Below are 27,296 nucleotides of genomic sequence, written 5' to 3'. Positions count from 1 at the left end.
AGAGCAAAAATTAATTACAGTACCCTGAACAATTTGTATACGAGAAGGCGTAAATCGTTTTGTGTTTAAGTCGTTACAGTATTCGATCGAAGTTCCAAATACGTTATTAATTTTTCCCATCGGCGCCAAATGTATTCCCTCGCGAAATAAACCCTTAAAATTTCCTACTCAACCTCAACAGTTTCTTTCACTAAGTGATCTTAATTCAGTTATTAATTTAGTGGCAGATTTAAGTATCATGGCCCCAAAGAGACAACTAGACTTTGCTAAGATAGGCCTATGTAAAAAAAATTCATTTCTCCGTATTGAGTATCATACTATGTCCGTCTTATTCTCCTGTTGGATCTATCTTCGGATAGGTACAACAAAAGGTAAATGGAAAATAAAATGGATGGATAACGTAATGTGAAACAAGATACACTCTAGAGTATAAAACACTTACATTTATTAAAATACAGGAAAACATGAATTTATATATAAAAACAGGTATATCACGACATGCTTAAAAATATTTTGAACATGTTTTCTTGATGGCACACAAATTTCATGCTAATATGAGTAAAATTAAAACATCTGTCAGCCTTTTTTTGATATTGAACTAAATGCAGAACATTCATTTTGATACGTTCGTATCTCAGGATAAGTCGTGAAGATGAGATTTTTAGTAGACCTTTGGATTCATAATGTTCTCTCTTTGAGTAATGTATACTTTACACAGCTGTTTAGTTCATAAAAATGATAGTTTATAACACTTTTGTTGCTGACACTTGCGACAATTATGGCTCAGTTAAACAAGAAGCCTTTGGGTGTTTCACTCCTATTGTCCTGCGTTTATGGGCCTTGCGTTCTTGGGCTTTGGTGGATCAGTGACGTATGTCAGTTCGTTAAGATAGTACCTGAAAAATAAGAAAAACAGTCATTAAAATAACTGCCTTACTCATTAATTAAATTATAATCTACAAAATAAAGCTGATACAGCGCATGAATTAATTCGGTGAAATGTGACGGAAATCCAACAACTAAGTTATGAGATGTAAACATAACACTTTCGTTATAACCACGACCAAATTGTGGAAGTCTGTTTGAAAAATTTGGCTAAAATACAGGAAAGGCGAATCGAGTTAACTGGAAGAAACCTTAAAAAAGAACACAGCATATGAAAAGGAAAGCCTAAAAAACCCTGTGGTGTAGTTAGCTAAGCCACTGGACATATGTACTAGAGGAACGGTGTTCAAATGTTCGTTCGGCCATTCTGATTTGGGTTCATTGTTTCTCGAAATCACTTGACGTGAATGTCACAATGGTTATTCCTTCCCCATAAATCTACCGCTAAGAGCCTATTTTGATCTCATGATCTCGGCGGTATCGTGTTTTCGTAGTAACGGAATTAGGAGTTAAAGCGGGTAGTCTACTCAGAAAGCAATGTGTTTAATGTGCGTGCAATGTGTTGAAGTAGTCGTCTTCAGTAGAAAGGAAAATGGAATTCACTGTTTCCATTGTAACTGCCAAAGTTTCTGTCGTATTAGTGTTTCGCAACACCAGCGGGATTCTTGGTTCTATTTTACTAGTTGTATAGTAAAGTCACTATCTTCTAAAAATTAATTACTTTGAAAGTAATCCACGGCGTATGGGTGTACATTTTAAGACAGTTTTCCTGTTTTAATTCAAGCAGATGTATTAATGATATTAAAGTGTTTTTCTTTTTTGCTTCAGTTTTATCGAGCCCATATAACGAAGTCGTTAGAGAGAGATTCTCACAGTCCGTAGGTACTCCATAGTTACGTTATTAGGAAATATACGCAGCAACGTTTTCCCTCTACGTTGGATGTCGCATGGCACACATAACAGGCAGTATTTGCTTGGAACCATTCCTCCTATACAGTGTGAAACAAAATTACGAATATCCTTCCAAACAACAAAGTCAGTGATCCTCTGCCGTTCTTTTTGGTTGGATGGTTGTGAGTTAAGGTACTAGACAGCGAGGCAATCAGTCCCTCAGTCGACAGACAGTTCATCTAGAGTTAGGGACATCAGCCAGAAATTAGATCGAATTATGAAAGTACGATTATATAGGTGTGGTAAAATCGAGGCCTTCAAGGAAATATTGATGCTAGAGCTGTGAAATAACATAACGAGAAGCAAAAGTATAAGGATCGGGCTGGTACGAAGGTCAGAACTGACGAGTGGTCTCCCAGGGCTCATCTGTGGCGAAAATAAGCCCACCAGAATCTGACTCTTCTCCCTCCCCGACAACTCAATTAAAGGTGCAGACAGTTACAGAATAAACGATTCCTTAGAGTCGGAAGTAATAGTGAAAATGAGAAGACTGTAAACATGATGGACATCAGTTGGACCGACGATAATAAAATAAGATGACAAAAATGATCAGGTCAGTAGGTGGGTGGGGTCGCGAGAGTTCCCCAGGGCTCTGCAAGCAACGGGGCCGTATCTCCCACAGCAGTCCCACACCTGATCCGTTATAGTGAAAGTGTTGAAAAGGGAAGTGGCACCCACTATTCATCGGAGTGCTGTCCCTAAATCGGAAAGCAGGGTGCAGCAGAAAAGTAATTAAAACACAGTTACGGAGATAAGAAACAAGGCAGCTAGCAAAGGTCCCCAGACCCAGCATGTGGCGGTAGAGGCCACAATCCCAGACACTCTGCCCAAGCTCCGAAAGCATTTTAAAATGTCATATCTGAAGATAAAAACTACTTTCACGAAGTAAAAGGGGAACCAGTTCAACTGGCCGTGAGACGTTCGTCAATATTAGTGGTGGTGGTTAGTGTTTAACGTCCCATGGACAACGAGGTCATTAGAGACGGAGCGCAAGCTCGAGTTAGGGAAGGATTGGGAAGGAAATCGGCCGTGCCCTTTCAAAGGAACCATCCCGGCATTTGCCTGAAACGATTTAGGGAAATCACGGAAAACATAAATCAGGATGGCCGGAGACTGGATCGAACCATCATCCTCCCGAATGCGAGTCCAGTGTGCTAACCACTGCGCCACCTCGCTCGGTCGTCAATATTAGTCCGCAACTAGAACGTGAAATAAAACTATTGGTTAATCTGGTATGACCGAGGCGGAGGCGACATAGGTCGGCTAACTCCTTCTGGAAGCAACAAAGGGAGGAGTGCCATGCAGTAGCAGTCTCCTTGAGCGCAGAATTCACTAGAAGGGGTAGTAGTCCAACAGATAGGCCGTGCTGTTTGTTAGCTACCACCATGCAATAATGTTACACAGTAGCTGCAGGAGCACTAGTTGTTCTTCTTGCTCTGTTGTCACATTTAACATGTATCGTTGAAGTGAATATCGCTCTAGACTAGCGTTGAACCGCTCAACCAATGAGCACATGCGATTACACGTTATAAAATGTTTGTCAAGGTACATAAACCGACTCTTTCTACGATGCTGAGCGTCACATGAAACACTTGATGAGAAGTAGTGTTTGATGTGAATCCATCTACAATCGTAGAAACTAAATTTCATGTATCGACCGAAACACAACAGGAAATGCGACGACGCTCAGATGAGACATCCGGTATACAAGAATGTATTATATAGCTAGAATATTACTGGATATTACTAAAATTTTAGTCTGCCATTTCAGCTATTTAAAAGTAAAAATAGTGATCCAATGACGAGCTCCAATAGTGTTACGGAACGGACTGAAGGTCTTGATGAACGAACCTTAGAAATCAATCACGTCGCTTGTGTACCCTCATGCTTGAGAGGGAGATCATAAAACCTATAAGGAGCAGTCAAATGAAAACGAGACAGATGGAAAAAGTAAGTAAATCGTTTATTATTTCAAAAGTAATCACCATAACTGTAAACACGTATGACCCAATGTGATACAAGATGGTCAATGCCGAATGAGATTTTCACTCTGCAGCGGAGCGTGCGATGATATGCAACTTCCTGGCAGATTAGAACTGTGTACCAGATCGAGACTCGAACCCGGCACCTTTATCTTTCGCGGGCAAGTGCTCTACCATCTGAGCTACCCATCCACGGCTCACACAGCTTCCTCACAGCTTCACTTCTGCCAGTACCTCGTCTTCTATCTTCCAAACTGTACAAAATCTCTCCCGCGAACATTGCAGAACTAGCACTCCTGAAAGAATGGATATCGCAGAGACATGGCTTAGCCACAGCCTGGGGGTTCGCAAGAGAGCTTCTGTAAAGTTTGGAAGTTAGGAGACGAGGTACTGGCAGAAGTGAAGCTGTGAGGAGGGTGCGTGAGTCGTGCTTGGGTAGCTCAGATGGTAGAGCACTTGCCAACTAAAGGCAAAGGTCCAGAGCTCGAGTCTCGGTATGGCAAACAGTTTTAATCTGCCAGGAAATTTCAAGACGGTCAGTGTTTTCTTGGAAAAAATTTTCCACTTGCCTAGAGAACCACGACTGTACCCAGGCGAAGTAAATCGAAGGTCACGAGTCTCTTTCTTCAATGCTCCAAAAATATGGAAATCGCATGGGGGGAAATTGGGTCTGTATGGAGGGTGTCCAAGGGGTTCCCCGCGAAACTTCTGCAATGTTGAAAAGGTTGTTTGGAATACGCTGCAGAAGTTTTGCTGGGAAGCCTTTACTCATCCTTTATACAGTCCAGTCTCTCCCCGTGTGATTTCCGTATTTTTGGAGTTCAAAAAAATGGTTCAAATGGCTCTGAGCACTATGGGACTCAACTGCTGTGGTCATTAGTCCCCTAGAACTTAGAACTACTTAAACCTAACTAACCTAAGGACATCACACACATCCATGCCCGAGGCAGGATTCGAACCTGCGACCGTAGCAGTCGCACGGTTCCGGACTGCGCGCCTAGAACCGCGAGACCACCGCGGCCGGCCTATTTTTGGAGTCCCGAAGAAAGACATTCGTAGGTGTCGACTTCTTCGGATGAAGAGGTTCATGTCCGCGTACAATCACTGTTCCATAGGAAAACGCAAAAAAAAAAAAAAAAAAAATCAACGATGGCACTGACCATCTTTTCTTGCAGTGTGGTAAGTGTATTAACAGTTATTGCGAATACTTTTGAAATAATAAACAGTGTACGAAATTTTCCCCATAAGTGTCGTTTTCATTGAACCGCCCTTACACAACACAGATAGTTAGGTAAATGATTTGTGACTATGTGCATTTAAACGAGAATAATTACAAGCAATAATCAACTAGTGGAAACGTGGGCCACCTGAGTAATGGTCAAGAGAAACGAGGCACTAAACAGACATGTGGAGACATGTCAGGACAACAAATGGAAGGCCAATTAAATTAAGTGAACCGTTATATTATTTCGATTATATTTGGTATATCACGTTCATTTACTGAAACAACACAGTTCTAAAACTTATGTCCACCTGTGGCTCAAATGGCTCTGAGCACTATGTGACTTAACAGCTATGGTCATCAGTCCCCTAGATCTTACAACTACTTAAACCTAACTAACCTAAGGACATCACACAACACCCAGTCATCACGAGGCAGAGAAAATCCCTGACCCCGCCGGGAATCGAACCCGGGAACCCGGGCGTAGGAAGCGAGAACGCTACCGCACGACCACGGGCTGCGGACTTTCCACTTCTAATTAAATGTAAGTTTGTTATAGAATTCCTAGGCTATAAAGAAATTATTTTTCTCTATTGAATAAACTCAAAGAACTGAAATATATTTACAATTTTTACTCAGTTTAAGTGGTGTTTCAAAGAGGCAGTAGAGGAAACTTTACTGAAGCTGAATCGCAGATGCATTGTACATATTCGTCATTAATGGTAGGGAGAGAGAAAGGCAGAAATACAACGTGTGCTGCTCACCAGTCCTGTGACTTCTGGCAGTCGAAGTTGTACTCCCAGTCGCAGACACGGTACTCCTGGTTGAAGGAAGTGTCGTTGGCGCAGAGGTAGGGGATGCGTCTGCCGTCCTCATCGCACATGTGGAAGATCTGGCAGTGATGCTCCATGTCGGCATAGAATCCCACGGCGCGGTCCGAGCAGTCAAACGTGAATGTCACGTTCGGAAACTCTTCCCACCTTTTAGCCTGCAATAAGGAGAAAATGAAATCATATAGCGCGATGCGTCACTTTGCCACTTCCCCTGTCTCTTCCCCTTCCAAGAAGCCCAATGTGCTCTCAAGTGTGTCATATGTAGCGGTTTTTTTTCATGAAACGGTATCAAGATATAGTCTTGATTCAGCCTAAGGTACAGTGCTCAACCGAATATTGAAACTGAGGTCAGAAAAATAAGTATAAAGCTTGGGCGGAGGGCAGGTACCGGAAACGTTATCACCAGTGGGCATAGTCTTATGCAAGAAGATGTCTACAGAGCAGCATGCAAATCAGTAGTTATTTTACACTGCACTGATGATAAGTGTATTTTGAGTGCAAAGTATCATATTGTAAGATATTAAAAACAGAGAGGATACTCACAGAAAAAGTTTATCGAGCTAGAAATCAGTGCCATCAGTATCTATGTCAGTAAAAGAAGAAAGGATAATTTGTCTGAGAGATAAAAGTTAGCGAATATTTTAGAGACGACCACTGTAGTGAGAAACAAGCGGTCTCCTTCAAGTAAAATTGAGGGCTGTGGTATATAACATCATAGTGATACTAAAGAAAGTTGTGAGAAGTATGCATCAATGTACCGTAAACTATAACTTATTTCAAAACACAGTTGTAAACGATGTAAAACGAGTCTTTGGTTTTATAAAACATGTTTGGAAAACGCGTTGTTATATTGCTGCGAATTGTTGGCTTTATATACAGGATGCACCTCGTAAGAGGCGTCAGACGCATTTTCTCTAGTGTTTTTGTAATGTGTAGCTGGAGTCAGCCCAAACAAATACTGCTCATAACGTCTTTCATGCGACGCCCAGCGTCAACCGAAAGCGACACTTCGTTTCCGGTTTAAAAAAAAAAAGTAAAAAAAAATGTTCAGTGGAACTTTTACATTCCCATTCGGTAGAGCGGTCCCACATTAGTCTGGTGTGATATTAGGTTTATCGACATGTACACACATCAAAAAAAGTCTTGCGTCACCCCGGTTCGCAGAACGCTGTCCCTCTGACAGTTCAGAGATGTCACTGCACCCGCCCAAAGATGTAAACAACCATGCACCATGCGGATTTAGACGGAGGGAGTCCGACAGCCGATCAGTTCGAGTCATTCCACCAGGAAGGAGGTACACGGCTCGTGTTGTCTGTAGTTCAACCATGCCTAGCGGGTCAATACCGCGGTTCGATCGCGTCCGCATTGTTACTTTGTGCCAGGAAGGGCTCTCAACAAGGGAAATGTCCAGACGTCTCGGAGTGAACCAAAGCGATGTTGTTCGGGCATGGAGGAGATATAGAAAGACAGAAACTGTCAATGACACGGCTCGCTCAGGCCGCCCAAGGGCTACTGCTGCAGTGGATGACCGCTACCTGCGGATTATGGCTCGGAGGAACCCTGACGAGCGGCTCAGGTGACCTCGTGGTTCAAGTAACCAGACGAGGCGGCGCTTGACAATACGTTCATGAGTCTTAACCATACAACTGGTAAGGGCTACACTCCGGTAACTGTCAGGGGTGCTACGATCCTTGCCTGTTTTCCTGAATGGAATTAATATTGCCTCAAGCATGCAGGTGGTTCGCAGTTGTCAGTATGTCTTCGATTACAAGTAGAGCTCTCAGGGAAGCGGAGGAGAATGTCTCTCATAGCATACTACTGCCCCCACAAACATGCGTCCTCGGCGCGCTGCACGTTTCGAGCCGCCGCTCACCTCGTTGACGGCTTTTGTAGAGATGACGATCGACCTAATGTAGCAGAAATGCGATTCATTCGAAAAGCCGATAGTTTTCCATTGATCGTCAGTCAAATCCCGATGGTCTGGTGTCCACTGCAATCGTAACTGACGATGTCGTTCGGTTGACATGTGAACATGTAAGAGTGGTCTGCTGCGGAGCTCCGTGTTCAACAACGTACGATGAACGGTGTGCTCCGAGACACTTGAGCATGCACTGGCATCGTGCTCTGTCGGCAGAGATGTCGCAGACCAGCATATATCCTACTTTACAGAGCATACGTTTCTCCGAACCCCACGTTCTATGAATCCAATCATTTAGCGCCTAGTGGAAGTTCCACTGTCCTTCGCCTTTTTCGAGATACTCGTTCAAAGGCTCTGCATACTAAAAATCTGCCCTTTGTCGGACTCGCTTATCTCAATGGATTTCCCCATTTGCATCCCATATCTTCGCTAGGCTAATCCTCCGTCCGTTACTGCTCCGCTTACATACTTTCGTTACCGCGTTACTTGCCCGCAACTCCACCAGGCGATGAGCAGTGGTCTCAGTGTTTTGGCTTATCGGTGTATCTCCTGAACTATGTGTCGCAACAGTGAGATAATTTTGCAGTTACATCTTCTTCTCCTCCCTCTCTCTGCCCACCTCCATTACTTGCCTGCAAAATGTGTCATGAATACATTTAGTAGTAAAGAAGTAATAAATTAAAACGTAATGTTACATGCGGAAGTTTTACTGCATGAACAGCAAAAACGTAGTCAGCGATAAACTCTTTTCCTTTAATCATTTTTTGGGGGTTGTGAGCGAGAAAATGTTTCGTAAAGGTTTGAAGTTAAATGTAAAGTTTGCTGCTAGTGAGTAAGTGCCCTTATTTTTAAATATTTTCTGTTTAAAGTAAGGGTATTCACGCGTCGTGAATAACGCTGTGTTTTGACCTGCACCCCGTTGATAGGTGGATGGTTCTTACGCCCACATAGATTCTTTCCAGACAATAAGTCATATGTGTACCAAGTTTAGTTGAAATCGGTGCAGTGGTTTAAGAGGAGGTGTGGAATCATATGTGATCAAATGTATCCGGACACCTGGCTGAAAATGACTTACATGTTCATGGAACCCTCCAACGGTAATCCTGGAATTCAATATGGTGTTGGCCCACCTTTAGCCTTGTTGACAGCTTCCACTCTCGCAGGCATACGTTCAGTCAGGTGCTGGAAGGTATCTTGGGGGAATGGCAGTCCATTCTTCACAGAGTGCTGCACTGAGGAGAGGTACCGATGTCGGTCGGTGAGGCCTGGATCGAAGTCGGCGTTCCAAAACATCACAAAAGGTTTTCTATAGGATACAGGTCAGGACTCTGTGCAGAACAGTCCATTACAGGGATGTTATTGTCGTGTAACCACTCCGCCAGAGGCCTTGCATTATGAACAGGGGGTCGATCGTGTTGAAAAATGCAATCGCCATCCCCGAACTGCTCTTCAACAGTGAGAAGCAAGAAGGTGCTTAAAACATCAATGTAGGCCTATGCTGTGATAGTGCCACGCAAAACAACAAGGGTAGCAAGCCCCTCCATGAAAAACACGACCACACCATAACACCACAGCCTCCTTATTTTACTGTTGGCACTACACGCGCTGGCAGATGACGTTCACCTGGCATTCGCCATTCCCACACCATGCCATCGGATCACCACATTGTGCACTGTGATTTGTCACGCCACACAACGGTTTTATACTGTTCGATCGTCCAATGTTTACGCTTCTTAAAACAAGCAAGGCGTCATTTGGCATTTACCGGCGTGATGTGTGATTTATGAGTAGCCGCACGAGCATGAAATCCAAGTTTTCTCACCTCCAGTCTATCTGCCATAGTACTTGCAGTGGATCGTGATGAAGTTTGTAATTCCTGTGTGATGGTCTGGATAGATGTCTGCCTATTACATATTACGACCCTCTTCAAGTGTCGGCGGTCTCTGTCAGTCAACAGGCGAGTTCGACCTGTATGCTTTTGTTCTGCACGTGTCCCTTCACGTTTCCACTTCACTATCGCAACGGAAACAGTGGACCTAGGGATGTTTAGAAGTGTGGACATCTCGCGTACAGACGTATGACACTAGTGACACCCAATCACCTGACGACGTTCGAAGTCAGTGAGTTCCGCGGAGAACCCCATTCTGCTCTCTCACCTCGTCTAATGACTACTGAGGTCGCTGATATGGAGAACCTGGCAGTAGGTCGCAGCACAGTGCACCTAACAAGAAAACAATATGTTTCTGTGGTTGTCCGGATACTTTTGATCACATTTTGCACATACATACATACTAGTACGTAAACACGTCCATTTTTGTAATACATATGGATTACGCAATGTTGAATACATTTACCGCAAATAGACTAACATAACTGTAAGAGAGCCCCTTAAAACTTACTATTAGAATTACGTTTTTTGAGTGAATGTGTGTCCGAAGTGTTGGAAGAAAAGAATTAAGTCACATAGGCAGTTAGTGCAATACTTTTAATTTCTCGTAACATTGGAAAATTTATGTGGGACGCAGCAGACGATATCAGGGGCAGGGAATTATGCCACCCCGTAACACCACGGTGACCGCAACAAAGATTCAATGGCTCTAATGTTTCTGTCCTATTATTTCCGGACACTGCAAACACAGGTTCTCTCAAGCGTTGTATGGGAGGACAGCAATTAGGGAGCAGATGTTCTGTTCTACAGATCGGGGATATTTATAGGAACACTGAAACCAAAGAAATTATTGAAATTACTTCCACAACTCAGTCACAGGATACTGAATGATGATGCTCCAACACATCCCATGAGAGAGCCTTCGGTCAAACTCTTATTAAATGAAGGAAATGATCAGAGACGTATGAAGTATAGGTAGATCCTGAATATGTACTCGGATGGCATAATTGGTTAAAGCGAGTGATTGTGACAAACTGCACATAATTATACTATGGCACAAATTTTCGAACTTCCATATAAAATAATTTAATGGACTGGTTTCCCATTGTTATTGTATTTCGTATGTCCCTTCCGATTACAAAGACCACGTTGAGTACATACTGCTAACCGAATCTACCACTTCAGATATCATTGATTCTACTCGAATAAGCCTTTGGATTATTATCGCAACATCATCATTATCGGCATCCTAACTCAGTGAAAGTCATAACCAACCGTATAATTAGATAGCAAGCGTTGGACACAACGCAGGAGTGCCACATTGTACTCTTATACTAGATCCAAGTGCATGTCGTATGCTGTGTCCTGTCTTCCTATCTATTATGAAACATTAAGTGTTTATATGTATTATCTGGCTCACTGTGATGATTTATTTTGTAGTGTTGGATCCTATTTATTATGTTCTCGATGAAAGGAAGGGTGATAGGCTGAAACCCGATATGGAGGCACGCAGTCTACTTTCGTCGGATGGCACGTAAGGAATCGCATAACTTAATGTCCCTATAGCACAGACTGATCACCACCAATAGTGTCGCATTTCTTACTCAGTGAAACACTTGCAATTTAACACAAGACAATGGCGTCGAAGCAGATGATAAAGAACCACCTCTGTTTACCTTCACGGCAAAATAAAGATGAAAATTGTGCGTCTGCTGGGTCAAAGAGCCACAGAGTTTCACTGTGTCTCTGACAAAAGTTACAAATATATGCAACTAACTAATGTACACTACTGGTCTTTAAAATTCCTACACCACGAAAATGAGGTGCTAAAGACGCGAAATTTAACCGACAGTAAGAAGATGCTGTGATATGGAAATTATTAGGTTTTGAGAGAATTCACAAAAGGTTGGAGCCGGTGGTAACACCTACAAGGTGCTGACATGAGGAAAGTTTCCAACCGATTTCTCATACACAAACAGCAGTTGACCGGCGTTACCTGGTGAAACGTTGTTGTCATGTCTCGTGTAAGGAGGAGAAATGCGTACCATCACGTTTCCGACTTTGATAAAGGTCGGATTATAGCCTCTCGCGATTGCGGTTTATCGTATCGCGACATTGCTGCTCGTGTTAGTCGAGATCCAATGACTGTTAGCAGAATATGGATTCGGTGGGTTCACGAGGGTAATACGGAACGCGGTGCTGAATTCCATCGGCCTCGTATCACTGGCAGTCGAGATGACTGGCATCTTATCAGCATGGCTGTAACGGATCGTGCAGCCAAGTCTCGATCCCTGAGTCAACAGATGGGGACGTTTGCAAGACAACAACCATCTTCACGAACAGTTCGACTACGTTTGCAGCAGCATGAACTATCAGCTCGGAGACCACGGTTGCGGTCACCCTTGACTCTGCATCACAGACAGGAGCACCTGAGATGATGTACTCAACGACGAACCTGGGTGCACGAATGGCAAAACGTCATTTTTTCGGATGAATCCAGGTTATGTTTACAGCATCATGATGGTCACATCCGTGTTTGGCGACATCGCGGTAAACGCACATTGGAAGCGTGTATTCGTCATCGCCATACTGGCGTATAACCAGGTATGATGGTATGGGGTGCCATTGGTTACACGTCTCGGTTACCTCTTGTTCGCATTGACGGCACTTTGAACAGTGGACGTTACATTTCAGATGTGTTACGACCCTTGGCTCTACCCTTCATTCGATTCCTGCAAAACCTTACATTTCAGCAGGATTATGCACGACCGAATGTTGCAGGTCCTGTACGGGCCTTTCTGGATACAGAAAATGTTCGACTGCTGCCCTGGCCAGCACATTCCCCAGATCTCTCAGCAATTGAAAACGTCTGGTCAATGGTGGCCGAGCAACTGGCTCGTCACAATACGCCAGTCACTATTCTTTATGAACTGTGGTATCGTGTCGAAGCTGCATGGGCAGCTGTACCTGTACACGCCATCCAAGCCCTGTTTGACTCAATGCCCAGGCGTATCAAGGCCGTTATTACCGCCAGAGGTGGTTGTTCTGTGTACTGATTTCTCAGGACCTATGCACCCAAATTGCGTGAAAATATAATCACATGCCAGTTCTAGTATAATATATTTGTCAAATGAGTAGCCGTTTATCATCTGCATTTCTTCTTGGTGTAGCAACTTTAATGGCCAGTAGTGTAGGAACAACCACAGCGCCTCTGGTAAGGTACACAAGAAACGGAAAGTTGTCAACGTCACATTAAACGCCCGGTAACTCTTATTTTATTCATAATCAGAATCCCCTTCCTCATAAAAAGTCAAATAGCGTATGGAGTTCTTATCACAATAGTTAGTTGGCAATAATTACTGCAAAGTGCCCCTGTTTCACACGGTAGACAACGTACACGTATTATTATTTGTTCCAACAGAATCGAAATAGTACGTCTCTAACGATATTTTACTATTCACACGACTGTCGTCTCAGACGCTCAACATGTCCTGGTAGTTTCTAAGCGGAATTTGAAAGCCCCATGTAAACGCAGACATTCTAGTTCATACAGATCTAAAGAGGCGGTGCAGTGGTTAGTACAATGGAATGACATTCGGGACGACTTACGGTTTAAATCCCCATTAGGCAATTTCCGTAATTTCCTTAAACCGCTTAAGGCAAATCCCGGGTTGATTACTTTGAAAGAAATGACCGATTTCCTTCCCTATTCTTCACAAATCCGAGCTTGTGCTTCGTCTCAAATGACCTCGTTGCCGATGGGACATTAAACACTAACCTTCCTACGTTCCTTTTTCTTCATACTGATTTCTGTGAGTTTCACATTTGCGTTTTCTAAAGCCATCTACATTATAAATACGCGTTTATGTGTAAACGCTGAGAATAACTGTTTCAATTTCCAATATTAATTTTTTGTAATTACAAAAACATTGAAATAGTTTTGCTGTAACTTACCCGGTGCAGAGGTCGAAGGGAGGCCGGCTTGCAGTGCACGTAAGCCAGCGCTGCAACAGAAATGACGATGTTTAGTTATCGACTTCGTTAACTGTGCTAGTATTTGTTCTGAGAGAACAAACAGCACAGCACAGGGAATTTATGGCTATCAACTATTCGACGATTGCATTCTCTTTGATACTGATTTCTTCTTTTTATCCCTCAGAGCAGATGATTTAATTTTGTGTGGAAATTAACGCGTTCTTTTAAACTCGAGTCAATATCACACGTAAGTGTTACGGACAACTCCCTACGTTGTTTCCTTCCAGATGTATGTCCCACAAAGAAATAATAACTACTGCAAGCTTGATTCAATCGCTATGCCAATAAGGCTACAATTTCACGTAGATGCCATCAGAATGGGACACAAAATATGAGGAAAAACGTAGCACTGAAATCTATACACATGCCAACAGCAGAATTCGAACACATAATATTATAACTACTGTTAACTTCCCTTAGAGAGCTCTGTTAACATTCTTCTGACCTCATTTGATAGGCATGGCTACAAACATCGGAAGCTATAGTTTTTAGGTTTTCATATTTCTCTCCATCTACGATGTCATACCCGTAGCCGTAGTCGCTAACGCACGCTTGTGCGATGACGTTCGACTCGGAGGTAAATTGGTTCGAATCCCGGTGGTGAAAAATTTTCATTGTCAGTATTTGGATAGCAAGGAGATGAGAGGTGGTGGCGTAAAGTTCCCGATTATCAGTCTTGGACTCAATGTCCTTGATTAAATTCCAAACCCCTCCACAGTGTCTCATTCTGTGAGGACACTGTTGATGGGGACGTTAAGCTCTGCTGTCCACTTGGTCCTATTCGAGAGGAGTAGGCTATGTGTAGGCGCCAAGGATTAACTCACTCCCTTCTCTCCTCATCATAATCATTACCATCACTATCATAAATGTACAAATAACACTGCGCTATACACGCATACATTACACAACCTACGCTCCACAAGTGCACATACGACATAGCTTTCACATATGGCAAGAAAAGGGGCTAATGTGCGCGAACATTAGGCAGCGTTGTACCGAAAGAGGGATAAAAGAATGCAAAAGAAGATAAACAGGTACGTTTGAGAGGTGGATTAGGGAAGGCAACAGAGGACCACATTGGTAAAAAAAGGCAGAGCCTCATAGAAATCCCCAGATAACACCGAAGATATTAAATCTAATTGTGAAAGGAGAAAATATAAATGTACAGAAAATGAAGTAGGCGAAAGGGAACACAAAAATTTAAAAACGAGATTGACAGAAAGTGAAAAATGTTTAAGCAAGCATGGCTCGAGGGCAAATACAAGGATGTAGAGGCGTGAATACTTAAGTAAAGATAGATGCTGCCTGCAGGAAAATTAAAGACCCATTTGGAGAAGAGAGAAGCAGCTAGATGAATATCGAGAGCTCATATGGCAAAGTCAACACTAAACAAATAAAGGCAGGTTGAAACTTGTAAGGAACATACAGTGGCTCTACTGGGTGTTTTTGCAAAAGGGGGGGGGGGGGCAAATATAATGATTGAAAGCACACGTGAGAACACACCAGACTAGTAGGAATGTTCTCTTTCCATAAGTGTTTTGGCCCCACGCACCTTCGTACCACCAAACGCACATCTCCCAGCAAGGGAGGCATGTTCACACGCAGGAAGTGCAGTTAGCTGCTGCGAGGCGTTGTGGTAGGGTAACTGGTCCCACGAGGCGGTCGCCAATAATCCCCGCCCAGACACTGAGGGTAAACCGATGCTGATAGTTCGCTGCCGCCATACCATAGGGATTCCCCGTAGCCCAAAGGTGAGTACTGTGAGAGTTGACGATACCGTCCCTCGTAAAGGTAGCTTCATCTGTGAAAAGGGTGGATGAGAGAAATCCCAGCACCCTGGTAGACTGTGCGAAAAAGAACGTCACCGCAGATGCAAATCCGAAGGCAATAAGTTCAAAAATGGTTCAAATGGCTCTGAGCACTGTGGGACTTAACATCTATGGTCATCAGTCCCCTAGAACTTAGAACTACTTAAACCTAACTAACCTAAGGACAGCACACAACACCCAGTCATCACGAAGGTAATAAGTGTTGCAGGTATTGTAACTGATATGGATCGCGGCAGTTCTCGTGGAGAATGGACCACGGCGGTCGTCTGACTTATATCATACTGGCTGGCTTCTTGCCTGTTGCTGACATCGGAATCACTGTCAAACATCTTTTATTTCCACCTTCATGCGGGTGTACCTCCCTTGAAGCGCCTTTCCTGGTAGATGTATGTATGAATTTTTTTGTTCTGCATCCTCTCAGGAATCGTTTCCTGCACCTTGACTCCGTTCATGAAAATCATCCTGTATATAAAGGAAACAAAGTTGAGGAAAATTTTATGGAAAGAGAATTCGAAGTAGATGAAGATGAGATGGAAGATATGATACTGCGAGAAGAAGTTTGCAGAGTCTGAAAGACTCAGTGGAAACAAGCCCCCTAGAGTAGACAGTATTCTCTCAGAAATATTGAGATATTTGGGAGAGACAGCCATGGCAAAATTATTCCGTATGTTGTGCACGATAATATCCTCAGACATCAAGAAGAATGAGATAATTCCAATTCCAAAATAGGCGATTGCTGATAAGTGTGAACAGTACTGGACTATCTGTTAAATAAATCATGGCTGCAGAATAGTGACACGAATTATTTACTATCAATGGAAAAACTGGTAGAAGGCGACTTCAGGGAAGATCAGTTTCGGCTCCAGAGAAATGGAAGACACGGGATGCAATACTGACCCTACGGCTTACTTTACTTTCTTTTTAATTTTTCACGTCTAGTTACCTAGGACCAAATTGAGGAGCAAATTTCCATGGTCATGGAACGTGTAAGTACATGAAATTACAACAGAAAATTAATAATTGATAAAGTGTTTAGGAAACATGAAAAGACGTCAAGCTATAAGTTTATCTAAACGCGATCAGCGATGTAACACAGGGATAAGACTAATTTTTCAAGGAACTCCTAGACAGAACAGAAGCAGTAGCTCATGAGGAAACTCTTCAGTTTAGATTTGAAAGCGCCTGGATTACTGCTAAGATTTTTGGATTATTGTGGTAGTTTATTGAAAAATTCTTGTGGTAGCTTATTAAAAATGGATGCAGTAGTATACTGCACGTCTTTCTGCACAAGAGTCAAGGAAGTACCAATCAGATAGAGATTGGATTCCTGCCTAGTATTAACTGAGTGAAAGCTGCTAATTCTTCGGAATAAGCGGAGGCTGTTAACAAGAAACGACAGTAAAGAATATATATGTATCTAAAGGTCAACGTCAGAGCATCCAGACAAATAAACAGGAGTCGACGAGAGATTCGCGAACTTACACCACTTATTGGCTGAACCGCCCTTTTCTGAGACAAAAATACCCTTTGAGAATTGGAAGAGTTACACCAAAATATAATTCCATACGTCAAAAGGTAATAGAAATAAGCAAAGTAGACTACTTTTCGTGTCGAACTATGACTTTCCTTAGACACTTTCCTAATATTAAAAATAGCATCATTAAGTCTTTGAAAAAGATGCAGAACATGGGCTTCCCACGACAGTTTACTATCTACCCGAACACCTAGAAATGTGTACTGTTTATTCTCATCATCATATGCCCATTCTATCTAATTAAAACGCCCGGTTTTGCTGAATTATGAGTTAGAAACTGTGTCTTACTGCGATTTACGATACAATTTTTGAATTTATGTCTTGTATTACACTATTTGAAACAGTGCCAACGTTGCACACAACATCCTTTACAACCAAGCTAGTGTCATCAGCTAATGGAAATATTTTAGACTCAAGTGTTATACTACAAGGCATATCATATATATAAATAAGGAAGAAGAGTGGTCCCAGCACTGGTTCGTTGGGCACCTCCCATTTAACTGTGCCCCACACAGGTCCCACATCATAGCCATTCTCAGTACTGTGGAGAATGACCTTTTGCTGTCTGTTCTCACAGTAAGAGGAGAACCAGTTGTGAGCTACTCCCCGTATTCCATAATGGTCCAACTTCTGGAGCAATATTTTGTGATCAACACGTCTTAGTTAAATCAAAAAATTGAGTAGCATTCGAAACATTTTGTTTAATCCATCCACTACCTCACAGAGAAAAGAGAATATTGCATTTTCAGTTGTTAAATCAATTCTAAAAGCAAACTGAACATTTGACAGCAAATTATGAGACATGAAATGATCAATTATCCTTACATACACAAATTTTTCAGTGAGTTTAGCAAACACTGATGGCATGGTAATAGGTCTAAAATTGATTCATTATCCCTCTTTTCTCTTTTTATAAAGCGACCTTACTATTGTGCACCTTAATCGTTCAGGAAACTGATCATTCCTAAAGGAAAAATTGTAAATATAGAAAAGTATAGTGCTAACAAGTGCAGCACAGTATTTTAAAATTCTTCTAGATACTCCATCATATTCATGAGAGTCCTTTGTTTCCAGTGATTTAATTATTGAGTCAGTTTCCCCCTTGTCAATATCACAGAGGAGTATTTCAGATATCAGCCTCGGAAAACTATTTTCCAATAGAGTTATGATTCTCTGTAAAAACTTAAGTTTTTATTTAATTCACCATCTATGTTCAGAAAGTGACTCTTAAGCACTGTACATATATCTGACATTTTTGCTACGTACTGACTTTATATCCTCGAAATTTTACTGCTGACTAGAAATTTCCTTCACGACTGACCATATAGTTTTAATTGTGTTCTGTGAATTAGCTATTCTAGTTGTATACCACATAATCTTTGCCTCCCTAATAAAATTTTTAAGCTCTTTACAGTAGTGTTTGCAATGGGCTGCTGTAGCTCCATTGTGACTACTTCTAATATTCTGATATAATTCCCACCTTTTACAGGATATCCTTATCCCACTTATCCCGCTAGTCAGCCACCAAGGCTGCCTTTCACTGTTAGTATCCTGTTTAGAACGTTCTAGTAGAAATCAACTTGCAACTAGCATAAGAAATGCGTTAAGGAAATAAATATATTTGTTATTTATGTTATCAGCACTATAAACATTCTGCCACTCCTGTTCCTTAACGAGGTTTGAAAAATCCTCTATTGTCGTTGGATTAGCTTTTATACATAGTTTGTAATTATATACAACATTAGTTGGATTACAGAAACCTTCTAGTGTTAACATTTGTGCATTGTCGTCTGAAAAGCCATTCACCCTCTAAAACACCCGCTTCCGTAGACTCAGAGGTAAGCCGGCTCGCCTTGTGCGATTGAGGGCTGTAACTGTTTAACGTCCGAACACAGGCAGCTGCCCAGCTGCCCTCTAGATGAGCAACATGTTGAAACGATGGAGCAGTCGATACGCCGCCCTCACGGTGTCGGCTGTTGTAGGTTCTGATGCCGGTATCTCAAATCGTGCCGGTGTCGGTGGCGCACATCGCGACACACCTCTCTCATGAATTGCCATTCATTTTCCAATACAGTTATGTGATCTCGGATTTTCCCGAAACACGCCCACTGAAGGCAAAAGATTTTTATTCAATCCTTCTGCGCGCGATTCCACGTAACCTGATTGAAACCAAGTACCCCCTGTCCATTGGCCGAGAGTGTGGAAAACAATACACCAACATTTTCTGCCTGTCACCAAGCGCGCGACGTGGTATGGATTCATCAACAACAAATATGCAACGAGACACCGGCTCCATGCTATTGGATTATCGAACTTCCCCCTTTTCCCTGACTGTCACCTCGTGGACACCGATGAACATCGCTTAACGTGTGTGTCGTCGTCGGCTGTTTGGTGACTGAGACAGAAGGTCTTAGCTTGTCAACTCGGCGCCACACCTGACGTGATTGCACCTTGGGCCCTCGTCTTTCCGAATGTCCGGATGACTATTACTTTCAGATGGTTCAGATGGCTCTGAGCACTATGGGACTTCTGAGATCATCAGTCCCCTAGAACTGAGAACTACTTAAACCTAGCTAACCTAAGGACATCACACACATCCATGTCCGAGGCAGGATTCGAACCTGCGACCGTAGTGGTCGCGCGGTTCCAGACTGTAGTGCCTAGAACCGCTCGGCCACCCTGGCCGGCGACTATTACTTTCCCTCTGTAAATTACTGTGCGTTCGAGGGAATGGCCATCGAATATGTTTTCGGCGAAGGAAGGAAAGTGGACTTTGATTACTGGTGGTACCTGCTAAACGATCACAACGCCTTCGAACGCACGTCGAGGTACGTTCCCTCTCTGTAAGTTATTTACGAAGTGGTTTCTTTAACTCCCTCTTTAGCTGGAGAGTGCCAGGCTCAGTCTGACGTTCCGAGCAACATCACATTGAAGACAAAAAGTCTTGAATTGTGCGCGGTGAGAAGGAAAAGAGATTGCCTGGTTCATGGAAGGCTGTATTACCGAGCGAGGTGGCGCAGTGGTTGGCACACTGGACTCGTATTCCGGAGGACGGCAGTTCAAACCCGCGTCCGGTCATCCTGATTTAGATTTCCATGAATCGCTTCAGGAAAATGTTGGTACGATTCCTTTGAAAGAGCACTGCCGGTGTTCTTCACCATCCTTCCCTAATGCAATCGGACCGATGACCTCGCTGTTTGGTCCCTTCGGCCCAGCCAACCGGCCGACCGATGTGGCCGAGCGGTTCTAGGCGCTACAGTCTGGAGCCGCGCGACCGCTACTCTCGCAGGTTCGAATCCTGCCTCGGACATGGATGTGTGTGATGTCCTTAGGATAGTTAGGTTTAAGTAGTTCTAAGTTATAGGGGACTGATGACCTCAGAAGTTAAGTCCCATAGTGCTCAGAGACATTTGAACCATTTTGAACCCAGCCAACCAACCACAGCTGCATTCATAGAGGCATTAGCTAAGCTGAATGAGTCTCTTGTAAATATTTTTACACGGCATTGTTGGAGGTAGAAAACGCCGATGGTAGTGGACAAGACATAACCAGCTGCACCATTTCTTGAAGAAAGATTCTTTTAGCTGAAGTTGCACAAGCAATCTACAACTTTTTCCCTATTGAATAACATTTTTATAGCATTGTGTTCTATAGGATTTTCTTTTGTACATGTTCGCTGATTATAATAATGTAAAATGATCATGATGGTGGATGAAATTGTCACTGCCAGTATTTGGCCGACAAGGGGAAGAGAGGTGGTGGCATGAACTTCCAGTCTTTTCTCCAATGTCTTGGATCAAATTCCAAAACTCTCTGCAGCGTCTCATGAAATGAGGGCATGTGACATCGTTGATGGAGATCTATCCGTCGGGTGGGGACAAACTCGGTGGTCCCCATGGTGCTATTCTAGAGGAGTAGGTTATGCGATGGCACTGCTTTTCATCTGCTCACTTCCCTTCACATATAACAACACATACTGGCATTGCACTGTGTAAGCACTAAGCAAGTCATCCGCACGACACAGATACGCACTTGACATTTCATAACAGGTCGCAGGACTGCAATGGCAATGGCATATAACCTCCTCTACATCGTTGCCAATAACGGTGATGCAAGATTCCTGCATTTGCTTCCTTATACTCATTCCCTGAGTACAGGACCACTTTGATACGGTATCACACACGCCGTAGGCCAGCATGCGTCACTTGTACGATTGCCACCACCAACAGGCCGAACTGAGGCCACTTTGCGCGTCGTTGTTCTCTCTTTCTTGCAGCATTTGTGGCATCTCTGGCGGGATTAATCATATATTGTACTCAATTTTATCACCTTGTACATTCTAGTCGCTACAAAAGTCAATCACACTACGACAAGAAATTTGCGAGTGCCATCAGTTCACGACTAGTGTAAACTTTATTCTTTGTTTTTTGATACTTACTTACACTACTGGCCATTAAAATTGCTACACCACGAAGACGCGAAATTTAACCGACAGGAAGAAGATGCTGTCATATGCAAATGATTAGCTTTTCAGAGCATTCACACGAGGTTGGCGCAGGTGGCGACACCTACAACGTGCGGACATGAGGAAGGTTTCCAACCGATTTCTCATACACAAACAGCAGTTGACCGGCGTTCCTTGGTGAAACGTTATTGTGATGCCTCGTGTAAGGAGCAGAAATGCGTACCATCACGTTTCCGACTTTGATAAAGGTCGGATTGTAGTCTATCGCGATTGCGGTTTATCGTATTGCAAAATTGCTGCTCGAGTTGGTCGAGATCCAATGACTGTTAGCGGAATATGGAATCGGTGGATTCAGGAGGGTATTACAGAACGCCGTGCTGGATCCCAACGGCCTCGTATTACTAGTAATCGAGATGAGAGGCACCTTATCCGCATGGCTGTAACGGATCGTGCAGCCACATCTCGATCCCTGAGTCAACAGATGGGGACGTTTGCAAGACAACAACCATCTGCACGAACTGTCCGACGACGTTTTTTTCGGATGAATCCAGGTGTTTGGCGACATCGTGGTGGAAGCGTGTATTCGTCATCGCCATATCGGCGTGATGGTATGAGATGCCATTGGTTATACGTCTGGGTCACCTCTTGTTTGCATTGACAGCACTTTGAACAATGACAATGAACGTTACATTTCAAATGTGCTACGACCCGTGGCTCTACCCTTCATTCGATCACTGCGAAACCCTACATTGCAGCAGGATAATGCACGACCGCTTGTTGCAGGTCCTGTACGGGCCTTTCTGGATACAGATAATGTTCGACTGCTGCCCTGGCCAGCACGTTCTCCAGATCTCTGACGAATCGGAAACGTCTGGTCGATGGTGGCCGAGCACCTGGCTCGTCACAATACGCCAGTCACTACTCTTGATGAACTGTGGTATCGTGTTGAAGCTGCATGGGCAGCTGTACTTGTACACGTCATCCAAGCTCTGTTTGACTCAATGCCCAGGCGTATCAAGGCCGTTATTACCGCCAGAGGTGGTATTGATTTCTCACGATCTATGCACCCAAATTGCGTGAAAGTGTAATCACATGTCAGTTCCAGTATGATATATTTGCCCAATGAATACTTGTTTATCATCTGCATTTCTTCTTGGTGTAGCAATTTTAATGGCCAATAGTGTATATTTAATGCTTTATGTAATGATAGTAACATAGGAAAATTCAGTAGTTAAAATGTGATTTTTTGTAACTTACCGACAAACAGCACGACGAGAAACACGTGTCGAAGCATGGTAACCTGAAACACATTCCAAAAATTAGTTGCGTTCTACGTAAGACAAATACTGAGTTGGTACATAAGTTCGTAGCCAGATACACATAACAGAGAATTTAGTCATCAATAATATATTCCCCTTTACTGTATTCATCAAGATGGAGAGTCACTAATGTCAAAACGATCCTCCTTACTAGGAGAAAAACATTTTCCTGCCGTTCTCTGTCCACTGACATTATCCCCATACACGGTGCAAGTATTTAGGGCTGCCTCTGGTGCCGTCACGCCTCTATTGAAGTCGAACAGAAGATTATGCCGGTAATGTTCCGATTTCTCCACTTGGCACTCTATTTCTAGCGTCCAAAGCTCTACTTACTATCTCCACATAACAAAATGACAATATGTCAATTCAAATGACAACAGTGAACTACAAATAAAAAAATGACAATTGATAAATTAACCCATACCAACCGGAATACGAACACGAAAAGCAAAAGCGCTACGAACTTATGCACCAACCTAACAGATAATTGTGGATCAGACTAATTAGTAAACTGTACTAATAAGCAATTATCATGTTAAGAAACAAAGTGGATAAAGTTAGAAATAAGGTGAGCAACACCGTTGAAATGTTTATCTCACTTCTTGCATTGGTAGAATCATGTTGAAAATGCCACACTCTGCTGTACCACGAGTGAGCCAAAATGCTCAGTTTCAACAAATGAATGTGACTTCTTCCAGAAGTATGCAAAATAATTACTGGAGAGGAACATATCCTTTTTTTGTGTTTGCAGGTTTAACTACAAAAAAATGGTTCTAATGGCTCTGAGCGATATGCGGCTTAACTTCTGAGGTCATCAGTCGCCTGAAACGTAGAACTAATTAAACCTAACTAACCTAAGGACATCACAATCATCCATGCCTGAGGCAGGATTCGAACCTGTGACTTAAGCGTCGGTTCCAGACGGTAGCGGCTAGAACCGCACGGCCAGGTTTAACTGCATATTTCGTATATTTTCGGCAAAATTATGGGCTGTTCTTAATACAAGCGTTTAAAATTTTCTAGCACAGCACCGCTCAGAATTAAACCGTAGCTTATTGTCGCTTCTTCTTAATTAATACATGCAGGGTGACCGAGGAGGTATGGTCAGTACTTAGGGACATGAAAAGAACGATGATTCGAAACTAAAGAGTCTACTGAACATGGGCTTTAAAATACATAGCTTAACAGCGACGAATACTTCTTCATCTTCGATACTGTGAAAAAAATCTCCCCTGCTTTCCATACCTTGAGAGGTGATAGTACCGACCAAAGCAAGAAAAAATATCCAGTAAACACGTACCCTAAAGGGTATACCTTAAGGGCTACGAGCACTTGCTCATTTCCCTACTGTGAGAAACATTTCTTCTATAGAACAATTGCTCGCAGCTCTTAAGGTATGGGGTTTAGAGCATATGTTTACCAGACTTTTTCGCATCGAATGTTCGTTTCTGTCATACCCCTGAACACTGACCACTGCCCCCGGGATATCCTGCATAGCGAAATATTTCCGGGTGACAATGCGTCTGATATATTTGTAGGTGTCTAAAATCTCCAGCGCCTTTAAGAGTGGAAAACAGAAACCGTGTATAACTTCTGCAGATACTGATAAAATGGTTTGCAGGATAGAAACGATTAGTCTCTTTTTATTTCTTCCCTACTTCGATAGCATGTCCCTAGAGAGTCACTGCTTGACTAATAATGAAATGTCTGACTATATGCAGATCTTTAACAGCAGTTCGTAACTTTCAGTTCTCTCGTTATTCGTCAGCAAATGAGTGACACACTTGCTCTCTTGCTGAGTTTGGGAACACGAAAGTGAACAACAGTCGTTCAGTGATCAACTCGGTTTGTCAGAGCTTTCTTGAGTTGTCCGCTCTGTACTCAATTTTGGGCTAGTAAGAAGACCCTCATGTATTTGTTCTACGCCATTTTATAGGCTGACTACAAAAAAAAAAAATACTTAAATAAAAATTTTATTCCAGGAGAAGACGTCGATCGTAAATTCTAAACGGACGCGATTACCTGGGCGATTTGGCCGAAATTTTCGAAATGATAATGGAAATACAATACCCTGTAACTAGTGCTCTACTAACTATCCATCTGATTTGATACCATAATTGACTTGGACGTCGTGATAATTCTTATTTCAGAAGTTTTTTTCCCCGTAAATTGCTGATTACCTTGTAACTTGTCGCTTCGATCCATTGCCTTTAGAGGTCACGGGTAACCCTCCTTGATATGTGACACGCCTGCCTCTGCCTTTGAAATCTTATACCATGTACACTGCCCTCTTATCCCTTCCCTTTGAGGGCTATAGTTGTATTAACATCTGAGCCGATACCGTCTGGTTTTATTCGACAAACAGCTATCAAAATTTTTGTTTTCTTACTGCAGTCTTTGCAATAATTCGCTGTTACATGAATATGGAGATTTATGAGTTATATATATTGATTTTTATATTATTGTGCTGAAAGCTTATACTTTCTTTTTCGTCCACGATGGTGTACAAGGAACCATGACATGCTGACAACTCTGAAGCACCTTACTGAAGGGTAGTCAGAAACAGTCTGAAAAGCATGTAAGAGCGTTGCAGCTAGGTTGTGCTGAGAAATAATAACTGATACATGCGCCCTTTCCGAGTTAATTAGCATTGCAGCCATTCAAACCGTTGCGTACGGATTCAAGTGGCCCAAAAGATACAATGAACGTCAGTTGTTCTCATAGTGTAGATGACAGCGCACGAGACTATTCAACAGTCCCATGTCCATTTTTTGTTTCGCTCTCTTGTTCCGTTTAATGAAACCAAACGAATAACACGTTTGTCAGCACTGTCACTGGCGAGCCGCTTGAATTTGCGTGCGCAAAGGCCTGATTGGCTAATTTCAATTCTAATGAACTTGGAAATGACACAACTATCGAATTTTTCTCTTAACAGTTATTTCTTAGCACAATCTACCCTGAAACACCGTTACAAGCTTTTCAGACTGTTTCTGACAATCCTTTATAGTCTACAGTAGAAATTATTTAAGCAAGCACTACTATATTTGGCTGCTACGTTATGTTAATTTTGCCCTGTAAATGTAATAGTTACTTTCAAAGAGGAATACACTCTGGAAATTATGGATCAGAGTTTCTCGGTTTCGTTAGGATTAAGAACAAGTCTTTAGGTGAAGAATGATCTCATTTCTATAGATGCGTTTTCTGATAAAATGGATAAGTGCAATCTAGAAGCAAATGCACTGGGCACCATACACTGCATCTACACATAGCTGAATTCTGTTTCAAGCTATTTCTTGCTCGACAAATGATCACATGGGCAACACATCTGCAAGTTGGGCTCATATACCACAATGTAAGTGATACACTGTATACGATGGTCCCACATACTTAAATGCATCTATGTATGGATATTATTACAAATAATCTATAGAATTACGCTCCCGTCTCAAGCAGAATGCCTCTACATTTTTTCTAATTTTTTGTGAATTAACGTAGTTAAGTGAAAAATAAGAACTAAAGTAGACGAGTAGGCAAGATGTCTACGGATTATACCGCAATAGGATTGAACCTTCCATCATCGATCATACCCAAATGAATGCAGAAAACAATTAACTCATGGGAGCTTCAGTTCAACCCTCTCTAACAGCGGTGGCGTCTTCTTCGTGAAGAAATCTCCAAACCTGCGGTGCACTCTTTTAGTTTACGCCATTACGTGATCTAGTACGAAATCCCCCCCTCGTGGATTGGGCGTTGTGTTGTCCTTATCGTCATCACTTCATCCTCATCACCAGCACGCAATTCGCCCAATGTGGCATCGACTGAAATATGACTTGCACGGCGACCGAACTTCTCCGGTTGGGGCCTCCCGGCCAACAATGCCACACGCTCATTTTATTTTTCACCTTAAATTATCTTACTAAATATTGATGGAAAAGGGATATTTCTCTTGTAAATTTTAAATCAAAGTCAGTCCTAACTCTGCAGGCAGTCCTCAGACTTCATAATCGACAGAACAAACAATAGGCACACAGCAACTCTCAAATTCCAAGTAGTTCTTAGCTACAGTGCAAAAAGGAGTCTGATCTGGAACATGAAATCACGGACAGGTGCGACGAATTGTTATTAACGTCGGAAATTTAATGATGATGAGGAGAGGGGAAAGAGCGACTGCACTTGCTAAATGTTGACATTCAGGGCTGGACTTCAAGGTTATCAAAGAAACTGTAAAGAATTAATCTTTCTGAAAGGGAAGGGAAGATGGGGAGAACAACGTCTCGTCGACGTTGACAGTGGAGACGACATTTACAATGAGTTAGGGACACACAGAGAAGAAATTCATCGGTTTTGTTTGTGAAGGGAATCGACCCGCAATTTCCTTAAAGTGGTTTGGGAAAACCATTAATAGCGGCTCGGTTAACGCAACCCAGGTCCTGTG

The 27,296-nt window shown here is 42.6% G+C and overlaps 1 protein-coding gene across 1 annotated transcript in view; it reads right to left on the bottom strand.

Annotated features, from left to right (window-relative positions):
- Positions 1–423: 423 nt before the first annotated feature.
- Positions 424–27,296, bottom strand: part of LOC126299329 (U-scoloptoxin(01)-Er1a-like) — a 52,015-nt gene continuing 25,142 nt past the window's right edge. Inside the window, exons 2-5 of the mRNA XM_049991158.1 lie at positions 22,800–22,842; positions 13,634–13,683; positions 5,805–6,028; positions 424–896 (exon numbers count right to left, since the gene is read on the bottom strand). Coding sequence (XP_049847115.1) covers positions 818–896; positions 5,805–6,028; positions 13,634–13,683; positions 22,800–22,836 — 390 coding nt within the window. The 5' untranslated portion in view covers positions 22,837–22,842 and the 3' untranslated portion in view covers positions 424–817. The remainder of the gene's footprint in view (positions 897–5,804; positions 6,029–13,633; positions 13,684–22,799; positions 22,843–27,296) is intronic.

The sequence above is a fragment of the Schistocerca gregaria genome, chromosome X (genome assembly GCF_023897955.1).
Source record: "Schistocerca gregaria isolate iqSchGreg1 chromosome X, iqSchGreg1.2, whole genome shotgun sequence".
Classification (NCBI taxonomy): domain Eukaryota; kingdom Metazoa; phylum Arthropoda; class Insecta; order Orthoptera; family Acrididae; genus Schistocerca; species Schistocerca gregaria.
Note: the sequence above shows the minus strand (reverse complement) of the source record. Positions and strands in the feature narration are given on the sequence as shown.